The sequence below is a fragment of the Arachis hypogaea genome, chromosome 7 (genome assembly GCF_003086295.3).
Source record: "Arachis hypogaea cultivar Tifrunner chromosome 7, arahy.Tifrunner.gnm2.J5K5, whole genome shotgun sequence".
NCBI lineage: Eukaryota > Viridiplantae > Streptophyta > Magnoliopsida > Fabales > Fabaceae > Arachis > Arachis hypogaea.
Genome location: NC_092042.1, coordinates 675013 through 693682, shown reverse-complemented (window position 1 = coordinate 693682; position 18670 = coordinate 675013). Strand labels below are relative to the sequence as shown.

Genomic DNA, 18670 nt, shown 5'->3' with positions numbered 1-18670 from the left:
CTGGAATCTTTAATTACCTCTTTAGTACTGATGATTTGTAAATTTCTGTTTTAAGTACGAAAAAAATTGTTTTTCTTATAACAATTATTAACCAAATGACGAATTCGGTTATAATAAGTGCACAACATATAAAGTATTTCCTTTGCTATAGTTTTTAGAAGCTTGTTTACCTCTGAATTTCTATCTCGTCTTTTGATCCACAATTGCAACCATTAATACAAGTTAAACAACTCGGAATTATACGAAAATTTTTTAATTTTTCTTAAATAGATTTTAATTTAATAAAATAGTAGTAACAATAAAATCATCTTGGCGAATAGCATCTTTCAGCTCATCAACTATGAAACACATTTTCATGCGAGTAGCAAATGTTTAAATTATTTACAGAAGTGATCCATATCACGTTCTTAACAATTTCTAGATTAAGAGAGATTGATCCAAAAAAGAAGAAAATTATTGCACCGATCCTTAGCTTCGAAGGTAGCTATAACTTCATGCTCAGCAAGTTTTATAATTGATCCATCTAGAAATTTCATCTTATTCTTAGATCTGAGAGCTTCATCATCAAAGAGAATATCTTAAAATACCCTTTAAATTCCTCGGGGTAATTAATTAATTCCAAAAGCCCTTAAAGCGTAGTTCTTAGTTCCTTCCTAGTCCCTAACTTCTTTGAATGCTATACTATAAGTCTTTCTTCTAACTCTATATTACGTAGGCCTCAAAGTAAATAAGAAGAAAGTAATTAATCTTTTTGTAGATCTTAGATCTGAGAGCACACCACTGTCGCCACATATCATGTGACCACTGATAATAATTTTGAGGTGTGAGTTGAAGAGATATCAACAAAATGCTAAGACTTTTGCCATAATGGAAAAAAATAGAGACTAATAAAATTAGAAATGAGGGAAGAACCCGATCTGATAAATTAACTTTGAAACTGTGAAAATTGGGCCATAAAAACAACAAATCGCCAAAATCCGCAACAGAATTAGTAGAGTTGGCAACATTCATGTCATAAAACGCTATTGAATGATCGTTTGAAACTCTAATACCATATAAAATGGTACCTGTCTAATGTTGCAAGCTGTTGAGAGAAAAAAAGAAAAGTAAGAACTAAAGCTGATGATAAAGTTTTAACAAATTTAAAATTGAAGAAGAGAGTGAAAAAAGGTTCGAAGAAGTCAAAAAAATTTTGAATAATGCTTTATACATTAAATGAATGAAGCATCACATTTTTACATTATAAATACACACCTACCCTATATATTTGTACAAAAGAAAAAGATAAACAACTAATTTTCAACTAATTTTAACAAATTCTAACAAACTTACTAACCGTACAAAACTAAAAACTTTTTAACAATTTTCTGTATTTATATGTATTTCAATTTAATTTCAATTTCATTTTCAGGTTCTCACATATTATATTACAAAAGCAGAGAGAAGAGATCAAAGTTAAAGATATCCATTACGCAAAACTTAATTATACAAGAAGAATTACAAATTACTCACTGATTGAATGATACTTCATTCCACTTATAAACTCAATAACAACACAAATAAACAATAGTTACAATAACTCAAGACATAAACAATAATTTAGCTCTAAACAATAACAATATATACTTATTCTCTGAGAATAAATCCTTTTATTTGAAGACTATTGATTCTTCTATTAGATGGCCATGCACGCACAAAACACAAAACATGAATGAATGTGGTATCTAATTTTCTCCATCCCATAGAATATCAGAAAGATCGAATGTAGCAGGCCCGTTCATTTTGCGCGTCTGTTTGATTTGATTAATCTTTTGGTAGTCATCATTTGTAAGCGAAAAATCAAATATTTCGAAGTTCTGTTTCATTCTCTCCTTGGTGTAGCTCTTTACTGCAAAAGTCACACCTTGCTCGTACAACCATCTAAGACTTACCTATAACCAATTCAAATGCATTACATCAATATAATTAGATACACCAAGTTACGTTAAAAATGGTTCTATATATATAATCTAAACTCAAAATTGATACACAACTTTTTTTTTTACCTGAGCAACAGTTTTTCCATGAGCATGTGCAATTTGCTTGAGCAATTCACTGTCCATAACATCATTACTACCCCAACTGGTTCCTTTGGCTCCCAAAGGAGAATATGCAGTTATCACAATATTCTTGGTTTTGCAATATTCTCTTAGATTCTTTTGCTGCCAGGAAGCATTCAACTCCACCTATTTATTGTGTGATTCGGTGTGGAACGGTATTTAGTTTAGTGATCCAATGAATAAAATTAATATTTATTTGTATAATTAATATAAATAAAAAAATTACTTGATTAACGGCAGGAGGAATAGTAGCAAATGAGAGGAGTTGTTCAAGTTTCTTGGTAGAGAAGTTGCTAACTCCAATTGATTTTGTGAGACCCAAGCTGTGGCATTTCTCCATTGAAGTCCAAACACCCTTCATGTCAAATGGCACCAATTCATCTTCGTTATAAGGAAATTTTCTTATTTCAGGCTTTGCACTCATTGGACAGTGGACCAAGTAAAGGTCCAAGTATTCTAATCCAAGATTCCTGAAGGCATGCATCAATCAATCATAGTTTATTATTATTCATCAATGATGCCTTCTCAACATATACTTTAATAGGTGGAAACTTAGGTGTAATTGATTTCTTGTAAAATTTATAACTAAAAACCATTAGATGATTTGACTGATTTGACTAAATTTTCTTCTAACGGCTCTCGACTATCAACTTCACACGAAGTCGACTGCACCTGAGTTTTCACCACTTTAATCATATCTAGTTAATTATAAAAGATAAAATGATCTTACTGAAGCGATTTTTGTAAAGCAGGGAGAACAAGATGGGGATGATTATCGGAGAGCCATAACTTGGAAGTGATGAAAAGTTCATCTCTGGAATTTAGGAGGCCAAGTTGAAGGGCTTCAGCAAAGGCTTCTCCGAGAGGCTGTTCGGAGTCATAAAAGGAAGCGGTGTCGAAGTGCCTGTAACCGAGCTTGATGGCCTCAACGGCCGCCGCTTTGATGGTGTCGTTGTCGTTTGCTTCGGAGCCAGTTCCAAAGGCGATCACCGGCATGCTGAATGATGATTGTAGGACCACATTTGGGACAGGGACCGCTGCTGGTTTTTCTGTTGAAGACATTGTATATGTCACAAATTGGATGTAGTAAATGTTTTCTAATAATAAGAGTATCAATGTAATGTTGTGGTGCTAACTAATAACTAAGTGCTATATATATAGTCCAATGAAGCCACCTGTTACGTGTATGCTTGCATCAGCTAGCACGCACTTTGGTCTCCAAGATTAAGTTTTGTAGATAATTAAGTGGAATATGCTATATGTATTTACAATGTTAGATTACATTTTATTAGTTTTGGCGGCTTTGCAATTATTGGGCAATGGACTAAGTAAAGGTCCAAGACTCCTCCTCTATGAATCAATCACCAAAGTTTGTTAGTATTCAACCCAGTCAATGGCAGCATAGTATACGTGTTTGTTTCACGGCTGACACGTGTCACAAAAGAAAATTGCACATACAAATTTTAAATTTGACAAATAAAGGGATGTACGGACTACTCTCTTAAAAAGACAACATTAAAGACAAACTTTTTAAAACGGCTTCAAATTTAAAACGCATTAATACTCCTAGGCTTTTTTTTTTGGATAGATTAGACAATTCGCAGACATTATATCACAAATTCACATCCCCCTATACTCCTAGCTTGTGAAATTGGCGAATTGCTATTTAATATTTGTTTCTGATTTTTTTTTTTTGTCATGATATGGGCTAGGAAGTCTGACCCACACACCCAGACACTAACCCACCCTAATCCAACTATTAACTTAATATTACAGAACCTGACTCTCTCTTTGTAAAACCTCAACTAACATTTATCTACCCAAATTTAAATTAAACCACAACAACCAGTGCTCCTCATCACTTTTTCTATAACCAAAGCAGCTGGCTGAAGAAAAAGAACGCTCCGATTTGTCGACTGAAGAGAGAAGAATTTCAATAAGGATGTAAGCTGCAGATTTGAAAAGTCCCGTCAGCATTGGCCCGTAAAGAGAAAGCTGGGTAACCAACTTTGATTAGTCCAGACGTCAGCTCACTCATCCGCTTAAACAAGTGTTAGGAATTCGAATTTTGTCTGTTAAAAACAAAAGACTGAGAAGAGGAATCTGAAAAGTGTATTATTCAGCTTGATAAAATGTACAATATACAAGGGGTATTTATAGGTGCTAGATGAATCAACGTAATAAAGACATAGAATCTTACAATTAATATACAGATATGCTATAAATATAAATGATACTAATACGATACTAATATGATACTAATTAATTCTAATGATTCTCTAACATCCCCCCTCAAACTCAAGTGGGAGCTAAGGATACCAGCTTGAGTTTGGATAACAAAGTCCGGAAACGAGTCGGATGATGAGCTTTCGTGAAGATATCAGCAGTCTGATCCAGTGTTCCAACAGCAATGAGACGAATAGCATTAAAGAGAATTCGTTGCCGAACAAAATGACAATCAATCTCAATGTGTTTGGTGCGTTCATGAAACACATCATTATGGGCAATCTGAATAGCACTGCGGTTATCACAAAAAACATCAGTAGGAGTGGACTGAGGAGCACCCAGATCTTCGAGAAGCCAACGAACCGAGAGAACCTCAGCAGTGGTGTCAGCGAGGGCACGGTATTCAGCTTCTGTGCTTGACCGAGCGGTGAAGGTCTGCTTCTTAGCACGCCAAGAAATGAGAGCGTCGCCAAGGAACAAACAGTAACCAATAGTGGAACGACGATCAGTGGGATCACCAGCCCAATCAGCATCGGAGTATGCCTGTAGTGTCAAAGAGGAATGAGCAGAAAAATAAAGGCCATGAAATAGAGTGCCTTTGACGTAGCGAAGAATGCGCAGAACTGCCGCATAGTGAGTAGTACGAGGAGCTGACAAGAACTGGCTGAGAACATGAACTGGATAGGCAATGTCTGGTCGGGTGACAGTCAAGTAGACGAGACCACCAACTAACTGTCGATAGAGAGTCGGATTATCCAAAGCAGTGCCATCCATAGGAGTAAATCGAACATTAGGCTCAATAGGAGTAGACTCAGTGCGACTATCTGTAATCCCAGCGCTAGCAAGAAGATCTGAAGCATACTTAGCCTGAGAGAGATAGATGCCATCATCTATGGAGATGACCTCGAGACCAAGAAAATAGCTGAGAGAACCAAGATCTTTCATCTCAAAGGTATGGTGAAGTGAGGTCTTCAGTTCAGAGATACCGTCAACATCATCTCCAGTAATGATCATGTCATCAACATATAAAAGTAGAAGGACAACTCCTCGTTCACTTTTACGAATGAAGAGAGCATTCTCATGAGGACTAGAAGTGAAACCAAGATCACATATGGTAGAGCTGAACTTGTCAAACCATTCACGAGGGGCTTGCTTAAGTCCATAGAGCGCCTTGCGAAGGAGACAAACCTTACGAGAAGGACAAGGATATCCCGGAGGTGGTTTCATATAGACTTTCTGTTTCAAGTCCCCATTAAGAAATGCATTCTTCACATCCATCTGACTGAGAGACCATTTTTTAACTGCAGCAATGGCAAGAAGAGCTCGAACAGACGTAAGGCGAGCGACAGGGGCAAAAGTCTCTTCATAATCAATACCATACTCTTGCGTACAACCTTGAGCAACCAAGCGGGCCTTATAACGATCAATAGAGCCATCAGAGCGAGTCTTGATCTTGTATACCCATCTACTGCCCACAACTTCCTGATCAGAAGGAGGATCAACCAGATCCCAAGTGTGTGCTTTTTCAAGTGCCTGTAATTCTTCTTGCATTGCTTGTTGCCAATTTGGGTTTGAGGAGGCTTCTCTGAATGTCTTAGGTTCATGTTGATGAAGAATAGTAGAAAAGCAATGGTAATCAAGAAGATGAGGAGGTGGATTCCTTACCCTAGAAGAACGAGCGGGAGGAGGAGGCATGACGGTAGGAACAAGATCATCGTCCGGTCTGGATTCATCGGGAGATGGAGAAGGCAGAGGAACAGGAGGCTGTGGAGGGTCACTCGAAATAGAACCTGTAGAATCATCACTAGGAAAAAGATCAACATTGGGGTTAGTAAACAAAGGTGACTGAGTAGTAGGAATCGACTCAAACGATGAGAACCGAGAAAACATGTGGTGCTCCCAAAAGACAACATGACGAGATATACGAATACGTTTAGAAAGAGGATCCCAACAACGATAACCCTTGTGTTCAGTGCCATAACCAAGAAAACAACACATACGAGCCCGAGGTTCAAGTTTACTATGTTCATGAGGCTGAAGAAGAACAAAACATACACAACCGAAAACTCGAAGAGAACTGTAATCGGGTGGGGTATGAAAAAGACGCTCAAAGGGAGTAACATTACCAAGAACAGAAGAAGGGAGTCTATTGATAACATGAACAGCAGTAAGAACAGCTTCACCCCAAGTACGCTCAGGACACGAAGAAGAAAGGAGCATTGCACGGACGGAGTCAAGAATGTGACGGTGTTTGCGTTCAGCTCTACCATTTTGTTGAGACGTACTAGGACAAGAAAACTCAGATAGAGTACCCTGTTCTGCAAGAAAGGCTAAGAGTTTGGAATCACGGTATTCCATAGCATTATCACGTCGGAAAACCTTAATGGCCCTGGAAAACTGAGTTTTAATCATAGTGGCAAAGTTGATATAGATCTGAGGTAACTCATGGCGATTAGTCATCAAATAAACCCAAGTAAAACGGGAATAATCATCAATGAAAATGACAAAATATCGAGCTCCGCCCATAGAGGCAGTGGGAGCGGGGCCCCAAACATCAGAGTGAATGAGATCAAAAGGAGAGCAAGCAAGAGATGAATTATTGTGAAAAGATAAAGCAGGTTGTTTGGCAGTTTGGCAAGAAATGCAGTCAAAAGATTCATTCGAAACCTGACCTAAAACACCCTGAGAGACAAGAGGACGCAGTTTTCCTAAGGAGGTGTGGCCAAGACGTTGATGCCATAAGTGAAGGGTAGAGGGAGAAGAAGCAGCACAGAGATTTGGTACAGGAGGAATATGAAGACTTTCGAGTTCAAACAACCTTCCGACCTTACGTCCAGTCCCGATGATCTGTCCCGTCCGAGGATCCTGTACACGACAACCAGAAACAGAAAAGGTGACGTCAAAACCCAGATCAACAAGTTGACCAACAGAAATAAGATTGAAGTTTAATTTGGGAATGTAGTAAGTATCAGGAAGATTAAGAGATGACTGAGATATAGAACCCTTGTATGTTGCATGCAAGAGGGAGCCATTTGCAGTATTAACAGAAGGTCCATTTGTAGTTGCAGACATGGACGAGAAAATATTACGCAACGGAGACATGTGATTAAAGCAACCCGAGTCAAAGTACCATTTAGAAGTACCTGGAGGGGTCGATAAAGCAGCAGGGGTATTACCAGAAACAGAGAAAAGACGCTGTAGAAGAGATGCAATATCAGATAGAGAGACAGTGGTAGGTTCAGTAGTAGCAGCAACAGCAGAAGCAGGCGCAAGACGTGGAGGACGAGTAGGACATGTAGTAATCAAATGTCCCGGGAGCTTGCAATAACGGCAGAACAACTGTGAACAATGGTAGCTAATTTGACCTTTCTGGTGGCATGTGCGACATTCAACAGAGGGACAAACGGAGAAGAGGTGCCCAAAGCGGTTGCAGTTTCGACAGAATTTATCCTTTCTGTCTGTGGCAGCAAAATTATCTGACTTTTCCATAAAAGAGAGCAAAGAGAGGAGAGTAAACTGCGATTTCGAAGCAGAAAATGAGAAAACGGAGCGCGAAATCGGAAAGAGCTCACCCAAAAACCTTAGGGAGGGTCCCACTTGCCCGCCACGTCAGCGCCACGTCAGCAGACACGTCAGCGCCACGTCAGCAGACACGTCAGCAAATGAGGACACGTGTCAGCACCTGATAGGAGGGAGGGCCACGCTGGCAGTGAGGTGAAGGCACGGGTCAGGCGCGGTTCGGGTCGGGCGGCACGGTTCGGGTCAGGCGATGCGGGTCTGCAGGGAAGGCGTGATCGCGACACGTGGCACAACCAGGAACGTTGGATTGGCGTGCGAGATCAACGGCTGCTGAGACTCTGGAAAAACAAATTACACAGGTGGCCAGCTTACTTCCGGCGGCGCGTGACGGCGCGTCCGGTGGAGTATGGTGGCGATGTTGTCGGCGTTGGAAAGCCGGCGAAGAGAAGATTACAATGATGCCGGAGGTGACGAACCAAAGCGTCGGAATCACAGAGAAAAATGAGGGCAAAAGGGCACGGGTGGAAGCTGGAAGGGAGAGCAACCTGGTCGTGGCAGCGTCTTGCGGCGGCGCGTGGAGGCGCGTCGGGAGGCGGATGGCGGCGTTTTTGGTTGCTATGGAAGCACGGTAACAAGACGAACAAGATGGGTATGGGAGTGACGAACCAAAGCGTCAAAAAGGCAACAAAAAAGGAGGCCAAAAATGACTGCCGGAAAGGGAAAATCAATAAGTCTATGAACGAAAATTCATTGAAAAAAAAATGCCTAAGCTCTGGATACCATGTTAGAAACAAAAGACTGAGAAGAGGAATCTGAAAAGTGTATTATTCAGCTTGATAAAATGTACAATATACAAGGGGTATTTATAGGTGCTAGATGAATCAACGTAATAAAGACATAGAATCTTACAATTAATATACAGATATGCTATAAATATAAATGATACTAATACGATACTAATATGATACTAATTAATTCTAATGATTCTCTAACATTGTCTTTTACATACAGTAATTTATTGGCCAGCAGCAGACCCTTAAATGTAGCTCCGATCCGCAATGAATTATAGTTCTTGACCTGTTGAGCTAAGAAAGTAAGAAATATTGTGGGCTGCTTCGTTCCTTTGTTGCAGGTTGATAGCAGCTGGTTCCTGGGAGTGATGGAAAAAAAAACTAGGGCTGCCCCACTCTTCTCGCCTTCACGAAAGTCATCGAAACCCTCCCTCTCTTCAAGTCCATTAATACCAAAAATAAATATTTGTATATAATATATATATTATTCAATTTATTTTTAATATTTATTTATATTTTATATTAATGACTGATGTTAATAATTAATTTTAATATATATTTATCATAAGATTACTATTCCATCATCTATTATTCTATCTCGTGACCACCATTCCGGAGAAAAATCCAATCTAATAATAATAACTAATACGAAAAGTGTGGATTTAAATAGAATCAAGTTTATTTCATTTTTCACCCGAGGTAGAGCCCGACACAATTCCACCTAACACACACCCTAAACTTGGACTGCTCCACCCACTTACAACAAAATTAATGCTCTTTGCTCATATTTACATGCATGCATGCATTCCATTTCCATCCCGTTTATTTATTTTTCACCTATATAAAGGGGTGCAACTTTTACCTTATTCATTCATTCCTAGCTTATTATTGCACTACTACATTACATACATACTACTCTAATTCATTTAATTTCTCAAATAATTAAATCAAACTATATATTAGACATGGCTGCAGTTAAGGTTCCAACGGTGGTGCTTCCCAACGCCTCTGGCGAAGTGAGTATGCCGGTGATAGGGATGGGATCAGCACCTGACTTCACATGCAAGAAAGACGCTAAGGAGGCCATCGTTGAGGCCGTCAGGCAAGGCTACAGGCACTTCGACACGGCCACCGCCTACGGCTCCGAGCAGGCCCTCGGAGAGGCCTTGAAGGAGGCTATTCAGCTTGGTCTCGTCACCCGCCAAGACCTCTTTGTCACTTCCAAGCTTTGGGTCACTCATAACCTTCCTCACCTTGTTCTCCCTGCTCTCCGTAAATCACTCCAGTAAGAATTCATATTTTTTATCCTGCTTCCTATCATTACACAACCACTATAAAAATATGGAATCACTAGACAATATTAAAACACTTTTCAATAATATAATTCTAGATGATATAATTTAAGCAAAATACTTAATATTTTATTGATATATCATCTTGAATTATATTATTGAAAAGTGTTTTAATATTGTCTAGTGATTCCATTTTTTTATAGTGGTTGTCTAATGATAGGAAGCAGCATAAAAAATATGAATTCTTACTGGAGTGATTTACGGAGAGCAGGGAGAACAAGGTGAGGAAGGTTATGAGTGACCCAAAGCTTGGAAGTGACAAAGAGGTCTTGGCGGGTGACGAGACCAACCTGGATAGCCTCCTTCAAGGCCTCTCCGAGGGCCTGCTCGGAGCCGTAGGCGGTGGCCGTGTCGAAGTGCCTGTAGCCTTGCCTGACGGCCTCAACGATGGCCTCCTTAGCGTCTTTCTTGCATGTGAAGTCAGGTGCTGATCCCATCCCTATCACCGGCATACTCACTTCGCCAGAGGCGTTGGGAAGCACCACCGTTGGAACCTTAACTGCAGCCATGTCTAATATATAGTTTGATTTAATTATTTGAGAAATTAAATTAATTAGAGTAGTATGTATGTAATGTAGTAGTGCAATAATAAGCTAGGAATGAATGAATAAGGTAAAAGTTGCACCCCTTTATATAGGTGAAAAATAAAATAAATGGGATGGAAATGGAATGCATGATGCATGCATGCATGTATATATGTGGAAATTGCATTAATTTTGTTGCATGTGGATGGAGCAGTCCAAGCGTGTAGTGAAGTGACCGGGGGTGTGTTAGGTGGAATTGTGTTGGGCTCTACCTCGGTATCACCAGTCCACCCAATATTTTCTGGTGAATTCTTCCGAACCTATGGCAATTTTGTGGGTAAGTTATCCTTGCATACGTGTCTTTATCTCAGCCATTGATCAAAAAATGTTTTTAACCTTTCATTAATGCATTCATTGGTTATAGCAAAAGCTTTTAATGAACATATACCATAATAGATACTACATTAATTAGAGTATATACATATTGTATAGTGTATTGGGGAACATTTGCAATTATAATTTCTACTATCTAACTTATTTTTTATTTTAAAAAGTACCCTCCATCTCTTCCTGAAATTCAACATGCATCTCTCAGAACTTGAAAAACACATCTTCGTCCAGCAGTGAAATTTGTTATCCTAGTACCCACTATCCAACCCTGTTTGGTTTTTTCGCTTTCGTTCAGTGTTACACCAGAGAGTAATCCACCCAGCGTCCATTTAGCAAGATTGATCTCCTTCGAGTAACAGGAGCCGGAACTGGTACTCTGGTTCCGTCGGCTAGGCATCGACGTCAACTGAGGAGTTGGTGAATGTTAAACTGATGTGGCTCCAGTATTCAAAATTTGTTACTGAACTTCTGCTTTTGACGAAACTGTGGCTGGTGGAAGCTGGGTTACCATCCCCATTTTTTTGCTGACTTCGAATTAGGTGCGTTGGATTAGGTAAGGTCACCTCCCTCCGACTCCGACAGTGCATTTTTTATCCGTTCAAGCTCAACCTTTGGTTGTCATCAAGGTATCTCCGATTAAGTTTTTTTGTTAATCTAGATTAGTTTAATTTTGATGATAGTCTATGCCTTTTCAACGATTCTCTGTTTACGGTGTTGGGTTGCTATTCTGGAATTTGGATATAAAGTAACATTGTCCAGTTCTATGTTGTGGCTAGGTTTGGGGAATTGAAATTAAAACCTAATACTGGGGTCGTAAACAATTGGGTTAGTTTAATTGGATTTGGTTCATTTAATTTTACATGCAGCTTAGTTTAACTTCCCTTCGTTGCTGCCATTGGCTCTATTTATTGACATTTTTGGGTAAAATTATGGCAGGGGTTAAATTATGTCCATAAACGAGGATGATGTGAAGATTGATTCTGATAATGATTTAGGTGATGATTTCGATTATCAACCGAATGCAGAAGACGATGCTGAAGACGACGATGTGGATTCGCTGGATTCTACTAGCAAGAGTGAAGAAGTTTGTGGTGTAAAAAGAATAGCAGATTTAATGGTGGAGGATATTTGGCACCTGGAGTTTAGGACAGAGGATGAGGCCTGCCAGTTTTATAACGCTTATTCTTGTTGGCATGGATTTGTAATGAGGAAGGACGACGTGGTTAGGGATAATCAAGGTAGAATCATTAGCAGGCAACTTGTTTGCAACAAAGAGGGCTGGAGGAATATGAGGTATCTCCATCTGGATGATAGATCAAGAGAGGCAAGGTCACTAACGCGAACCAAGTGTCCAGCTCGGCTTAGGGTAAAGCTTGACTACAGCTGCGGTAGATGGAAGGTATCATGTTTTGTCGAATCTCACAACCACGATCTGACGCCACCCCAATTTGCGCATCTGGTTCCGGCCAATCGTCGTCTCACTGTGACTGATAGAGTCCAAGTGGAAAATCTTCATAATTTTGGTGTCAGGACCTGCCATATTATGGGGTATATTGCGTTCCAGAAGGGTGGATATCGTCATGCTGGCTTCACACGGAAAGATTTGTACAACCACATCGATCGCTATCGTCGGGCAAAAGTTAAAAACGGGGATGCCAATGCGGCAATAAACTATTTGATTGGCAAGTCAAACAACGATCCACTGTTCTTTGGAAAGTATACGTTCACTAGTGACGAAAGGCTGGAGCATATTTTTTGGGCAAATGGGCAGTCAATTATCGACTATCACTACTTTAGAGATATTGTTGCCTTTGATTCAACCTACAAGAAGAATAAATACAACAAGCCTTTGGTCATTTTCTCAGGATGCAATCATCACGGACAGACTGTTATCTTCGGCTCCGGCCTACTATCCGACGAAACCACAGAGACGTATAAGTGGTTGTTGGAAACCTTTGTTGAAGCGATGGGTGGGAAAAGTCCAAAAGCAGTAATAACTGACGGAGACCTTGCCATGCGAGATGCAATCAAGAATGTTCTGCCTGAAGCGACCCATCGGTTATGCAGATGGCATCTGCAGAGAAATGCATGTGAAAATATAAAGAATCCTAATTTCCTGCGCGATTTTAAGGGTCTTATATACGACAACAACGACCAGAGAGACTTTGATCGGAGATGGGCAGCCATTTTGGATAAGCACAACCTTGTTGGCAGTACCTGGATGGAAAAGACGTACGAAACTCGTGAGATGTGGTCCCATTGTTTCATCCGAGATAAGTTTTTCGGTTACATAAGGACGACATCACAGTGTGAAGGTATAAATTCTCTCATCAGATTTTATGTTAATCGCAAGAACACCCTCATTGACTTCATGCATAACCTGGATAGGGCCTTAAAGGAGTATAGAAACAACGACTTAATAGCTGACTATAAGTCTCAATGCTCAGAGCCATTGATGATTACCTCGTTGGAGGTATATGAAAGATCTGCATCATGTTATTTCACGCGAAACATTTTCAAGGAAATTCATAATGAGATTCAGAGGGCAGGGGCTTTGAATATAACGATACTAAGCACAACCTTGGACAAGGTAGAGTTCAGTGTGACTGCTCTCGGAGACCCGGCCAAAGATCGACGGGTGGAAGTCGATAGAGGTAAGAAGCTGTTCTCATGCTCGTGCAAGCTGTTTGAATCACGTGGTATTCCCTGTAGTCATATCTTCTGTGCCATGAAGTTCGAAAACATACTTGAGTTTCCAGATTCGTTGATATACAAAAGGTGGACAAAGAATGCAAAGAACGAATTTATTAGCACAGAAATGCATGTGAATGATGACATCGAAAGCATCTTAAAGTTTCGAGTTGGAGCATTGGCATCGAATTGCAACAAGCTGTGTGATATTGCTTGCAAGGATCTTGCAGACTTTGATGAAGTCCAGTCTGAACTTGTCAATTTAGTTATCCGCTTGCAGTCACGCAAACAAGGCAAGTCAACTCCTAATGTTAACATGGAAGGCATCAACGATCCATTTGTTGTCAAAAGCAAAGGAGCCCCTTCCAAGAAGTCTTCTTGGAGGAAGAAGAGAGCATGCTCTAATTGCCACAAGTACGGTCATTACTACAAGCGCTGTCCAGATCTGATGCAGCATAGTGTGGAAGGTAACCATCGCGATCGATCATACGACAATGCATCAGCCAAGGACTCAAGTTTTAGTCCAGAGAGGGTTGCTAATTCTTCGAGGTCGTTCTCAATTAAGTCCGAACACTACTCAGGACCTAATACCAAGGTACGATTTGTTTATTCTAAATAGGCTCCTGCTGTGAAAATCTTGTTCGGTGTGTGTCCCTTTAAAAACCATTAAACTATGTGAATGCTCCTCTGTTTGGGCAGCCTTTTAAAAAGGGTGGAACAAGGAAGTTTACGGCGACGGGTATGAGGAACCGGAAGGGTAAAGACAATACTTTTGTTGAGGTAATTTTTTTGAATATAAACATCTAATTTCCGTGTCATGAACTGGGTAAATTAATGATGATCTCGGACTTCTTGTCTAAAAAAAAAATTTATAAAACAGCGGAGCCTCCATGAAAGCAGCGAATCCATTGACATCGCGTCTATGAATGGTGTTTTCAATAAAAATCTCTACTCGTTAACACAGGTGTGATGCGTAAAACTCCTCTTAACCACTTTGCGATGAATGACTATTATGGTTTTATGCATGATTATAGTTTCTGATTGGGGATTATGATGTTATCAGCAGGTGAAGGAGTCACAGTAGGACAAGAGACATTCATTCAAGAACTATGAATGCGTTAATGATGTTGTTGATGATAAATGTGACACACGACATGTGCAGATCGATGTTCGAGATCCGTTACCATCGTCACTGCCTTGTGGCAACAAACAAGGATCGTACATGGCATTGTTCGCGTCGATGCACAGGACACTTTGACCATTTCAAGGAATTAGTCTTCTGAATTTAGTGCAATGCAAGTATAATTGGTTCTAAAAGCATGATCTATCCTGATTTACTGACCGCAATGTATTAGTCACTGCTTGGTATTGAGGAGTTTTAAGTTGTAGTTATTTACGTTAAGTATGAATATGTCAATTTTGGTGATAATGATGTTCAATAATATGTATGTGATTTGCTTACAGTGCTGTATTCTCGTTGCAGTAAATTGCGGTTGACTTTTGGGTAACGATTTGCAACCATTGTGATTATGCATTTCAGTTGATCAATTAGAGTTGTGTAAATTGATTTTTTTCCCTACTTAGTCCATTATGATGACAATAATGTTGAATAATATGCATGTGTTTTGCTTACATTGCTGTATTTTAGTTGCAGTTTATTGTGGTTGCATTTGGAGTAAGGACTTCCTACCATTGTGGTTATGCAATACAGTTGAAAAAACAGAGCTGTGTTAATTGAATTTTTTTCCTTTCTTATTGCATTTGATTTACCAACCAAATTATTTGATTGAATGGCTTGTAGTTTCCAAGGTTGAATTGTTCTTAGATGGTTACGAATATCTTTTGTAACGTTGAGGTTGTGAATCTACTTTGTTATTATGGATTTCCTGTATTCTTTGAAAATTTTATTTAAGGGAAAATGGCACACTGCGTATGAAAGCAGTTTGAAATATATATAGATATATGAAGCAGAGAATTCGTAAACACAAACACATTTTTATTCGCTCATATCATAGTTTCGATTGTTAGGTTCAATAACATTTTGAGGTTGTTAGAGTCTTACATACTGACAGAATTTAACACTAGAAACAATAAATGTTTGAAACACTGCGGACATTTCCTTTAAGTTGTACAATAACGAATCTTTCTATGTTATCAGCTACTTGACTACGGCATGACTTTACTTTGACAGGCAGGGTTTTCCTTCCTGGGATTGAGAGCTTGAATATTTCCAGAATGTAGTCATCCAGCATCCATAACATTTTGACTATTATGAACTGATATTAAGAAAACTCATCACGACAACTATACACATTAGATGAATCAAAAAAATCAATTAATTCAGTAAACCTAAAAAAAGGATCCACGAAACTGCTAGTTACCCTTTAGCCTTTGGGTTCTAGGTTCTTCATCAATTTCCTTTCCCAGTGTTCCACCTACATACACAACAACAACCTATGTTAAATATAAGTATATAAATTCAAAGAAATACATCACATGGACCAACCATACATTAGTCAGATTATTTTAATAGCTCTACTGCATGCACCCAAACACCATCCGAGACACTTGTACTCTAAATTACAACAAGAAGCATTTTTTTTACCTCTAGACGGATTCCTTCCGTGGGAAAATGAATCGGTACCGCAGCACAAGTGCCTAAGTTGGTTTGGGAATGGTACTTCTCATTTTCACCATCTTCCTGAACTCTTGGGGGAGAAGCAACGTCATCTGTTCCCTTCGCGCATCCTCGTCGTGCATTGAGATGAGATATCGTTAGTTAATATTTTGCTTTTTTCTTCCGTGCATAAGTATGTGGAAAAGGTACCGCGGTCGTAAGTACAACTATTCGTGAAACATAGACAGAGTTCCGCTACGTATGAAAATTATGAATTACTCAAGACAAAACCCAAGGCAGTATTATCGAGGTCTGTAGCCGATGACATGTTGTCGAACTTTAATTTAGTGTGTCAAGCCGACTACAGAAGATGTTCCTTGTTCGGCTAAGTGGGAAGGAGTATCAACTCCAATTTTGTCGGAGCTACCAACGGGTGACGGAATGAAAGTCAGACGGAGGAATGTAGATGATAGTGTTTGGTTAAATGAAGGTTGGTATGCACTTCCTGAGTTCTTAAGACTAAAGCATGGATATTTTGTGGTTTTCAAGTACATGCTAAATCCGTATACGAATTAATTGTGATCCACTTTGACTGATGCAAAGTTTGACTAGTCAAGTTTGAAATGTTTTCATAACGACCAGCAGGAAGTGATACGGAAAATCATTTCCCACATCCGGTGCTCGTGATGGAAACGGATCAACCTCGAAAATTCAATCATCTATTCACTCAGTAGGGTCATAAGGAATTCATCATGGATTTACTAGTGCAAAAAAAAAACAACAAAATACCCATGCCTTAGCGCTAAGAAACCAACAACTCCATACCAACTTTCATTCAAACAGACACGAGCATCTATATTTTTTCTCAGTCAAAAATTTTTCCCGTCACTCGTTGGTATCTCCGATAATATTGTGTTAAAAGAGCCTAACCAAGTAACCCTGAAAATTTTATTCACATTACAACCATCACGCCGTTGTCTTACCTTCATAGTTAGATTTGTTGGCTGCTTTGGGTTCGGTTATTGAGTGGCTTCACATGTGACTGCAGTTTCCAGCATCCGAACGGCGACGGCAACCACATGGCTGTCAATTTCATCGACCAACGTGCATCTTGGATTACAAAAGTCCACCCAGCAACAATTGGAATGAACACTGCTTCCCGAACACAAACTGAAATCCCAGATAGACACATCAGGTATAAAACACTCAATAAGTCATTCATCAAATCAATTATATACATTAACAACCATGCTCCAACAAAATCATGTCCAAATACACAACCTAATATAATGACTTCACAAATTATTCCATAAACCGAGAAGAACTTACCATCGTATCGACGATAGAGCCACTTTGATTTAGCGAGAAACAACCCATCCTGTGAGACGATACAGGGCATCCATGATACTACCACTAATTGTGGCTATTTGTGGAATTAGGGAAAACCTCAACCGAACGAGCGTTGATGGGGTTGAAGATAATCTGCCCATTTGTAGAACCCTCGCTTGGTGTTGGATAGAGTGATCTTGGATCTGGATAAAGTCTTATCTCATTAGGATCGGCAATTTGTGGTTCTCGTTCTTCTCTTCCAGATCCACCTCTTCTGATCTATGCTCTGGACCTGCAAAATGAAACCACATGACCCCCACTGCAAAGTGAATAAGCCCACACCACCCATTGGCCCAACCACCTTAAACAAGTCCACCTCTGAAGACCAAGACCAAAAATCACAACGCAATAACCCAGCCCACGTACCATCCATTGGAACCACATAGCTTTACTCCATCAGCTGGCTCCCCCATAAACAAAATTGGCAGGCAAGCTTGCAGAGCTCTGCCAAGCATGTCCCCTGCACCCACCATCATTGCCACTTGTCAATATCCCATTCAATCTGTATCCTTTAATCTGTACCATATAATTTTCCCCTTAAGAAATTAAAAAAAAACGCACACAAAATAATGCTAGACCAGTGGCCTAGCTGAGATCCAAGCCCAACCACAATAAATTACCCACCCTTGAGTCATTAAAAGAAACTACGGTTGGGCTATTTTACTCATTGATTGGGCCGAATGAAGTTTTTTCTATTCTGTTCATGTATCAAAAAGAAAAACAGTTTTCATTAAACCAACTTAGAAAAAAAAAACAAAAAAAAACTAGTGACATACGGCTTCATTCAAACATTACCGGTGTTTTCATCTTTCTCGATTTACTTTTTTTCTTTAACATTTTAAGGTCAAACCAAACCAATTTAAAAAAAAAATCGCACCCTTAAATTGTCAATTTAAAACCCAACATATAAAGAGAGTTCCACCTACAAAAATATGAGGTTTTGTTGTCTTCCTCACCTATTGGGCCAGATTTTTTTTTATTTTTTTGTAAAGGCCAACAAAGTAATCAATTTATCCTGGCTACACTTCAGAAAAAAAATTAAGGCAACTCTGCCATTTGTACTTGGAAAACT

At 39.4% G+C, this 18670-nt stretch overlaps 3 protein-coding genes and 2 pseudogenes across 3 annotated transcripts in view; 2 read left to right on the top strand and 3 right to left on the bottom strand.

Moving 5' to 3' along the window:
* LOC112765592 (probable F-box protein At4g22165) overlaps positions 1-18670 on the bottom strand; it is a 136899-nt gene that overhangs the window by 8305 nt on the left and 109924 nt on the right. The gene's annotated exons all lie outside the window — the stretch shown is intronic.
* LOC112701703 (NAD(P)H-dependent 6'-deoxychalcone synthase) lies at positions 1445-3235 on the bottom strand. Its single transcript, XM_025752432.3, has 4 exons — positions 2830-3235; positions 2326-2569; positions 2046-2225; positions 1445-1931 (listed from the first exon to the last, which is right to left on the bottom strand). Exons 1-4 carry the CDS (start codon positions 3159-3161, stop codon positions 1725-1727), a joined length of 963 nt encoding a protein of 320 aa, XP_025608217.1. The 5' UTR covers positions 3162-3235; the 3' UTR covers positions 1445-1724.
* Positions 9601-9924, top strand: LOC140174536 (NAD(P)H-dependent 6'-deoxychalcone synthase pseudogene; annotated as a pseudogene).
* On the bottom strand, positions 10173-10496 carry LOC140174535 (NAD(P)H-dependent 6'-deoxychalcone synthase pseudogene; annotated as a pseudogene).
* LOC112703836 (protein FAR1-RELATED SEQUENCE 5-like) lies at positions 11848-15100 on the top strand. The gene is made up of 5 exons (XM_025755467.1): positions 11848-14187; positions 14292-14372; positions 14627-14658; positions 14755-14810; positions 15057-15100. The coding sequence occupies exons 1-5, from the start codon at positions 11848-11850 to the stop codon at positions 15098-15100; spliced, it is 2553 nt and encodes an 850-aa protein (XP_025611252.1).

Excerpts from the sequence above, each read along its gene's own strand:
- LOC112701703 (XM_025752432.3), bottom strand. The coding sequence starts at position 3,161 with ATGTCTTCAACAGAAAAACCAGCAGCGGTCCCTGTCCCAAATGTGGTC. Across the intron at positions 2,226-2,325 it reads TTCCTCCTGCCGTTAATCAA|GTGGAGTTGAATGCTTCCTG; the intron begins GTAATTTTTTTA and ends CACAATAAATAG. Across the intron at positions 1,932-2,045 it reads ATGGAAAAACTGTTGCTCAG|GTAAGTCTTAGATGGTTGTA; the intron begins GTAAAAAAAAAA and ends AATTGGTTATAG.
- LOC112703836 (XM_025755467.1), top strand. The coding sequence starts at position 11,848 with ATGTCCATAAACGAGGATGATGTGAAGATTGATTCTGATAATGATTTA. Across the intron at positions 14,373-14,626 it reads AAGACAATACTTTTGTTGAG|TTTCTGATTGGGGATTATGA; the intron begins GTAATTTTTTTG and ends GCATGATTATAG. Across the intron at positions 14,659-14,754 it reads GATTATGATGTTATCAGCAG|ATCGATGTTCGAGATCCGTT; the intron begins GTGAAGGAGTCA and ends CGACATGTGCAG.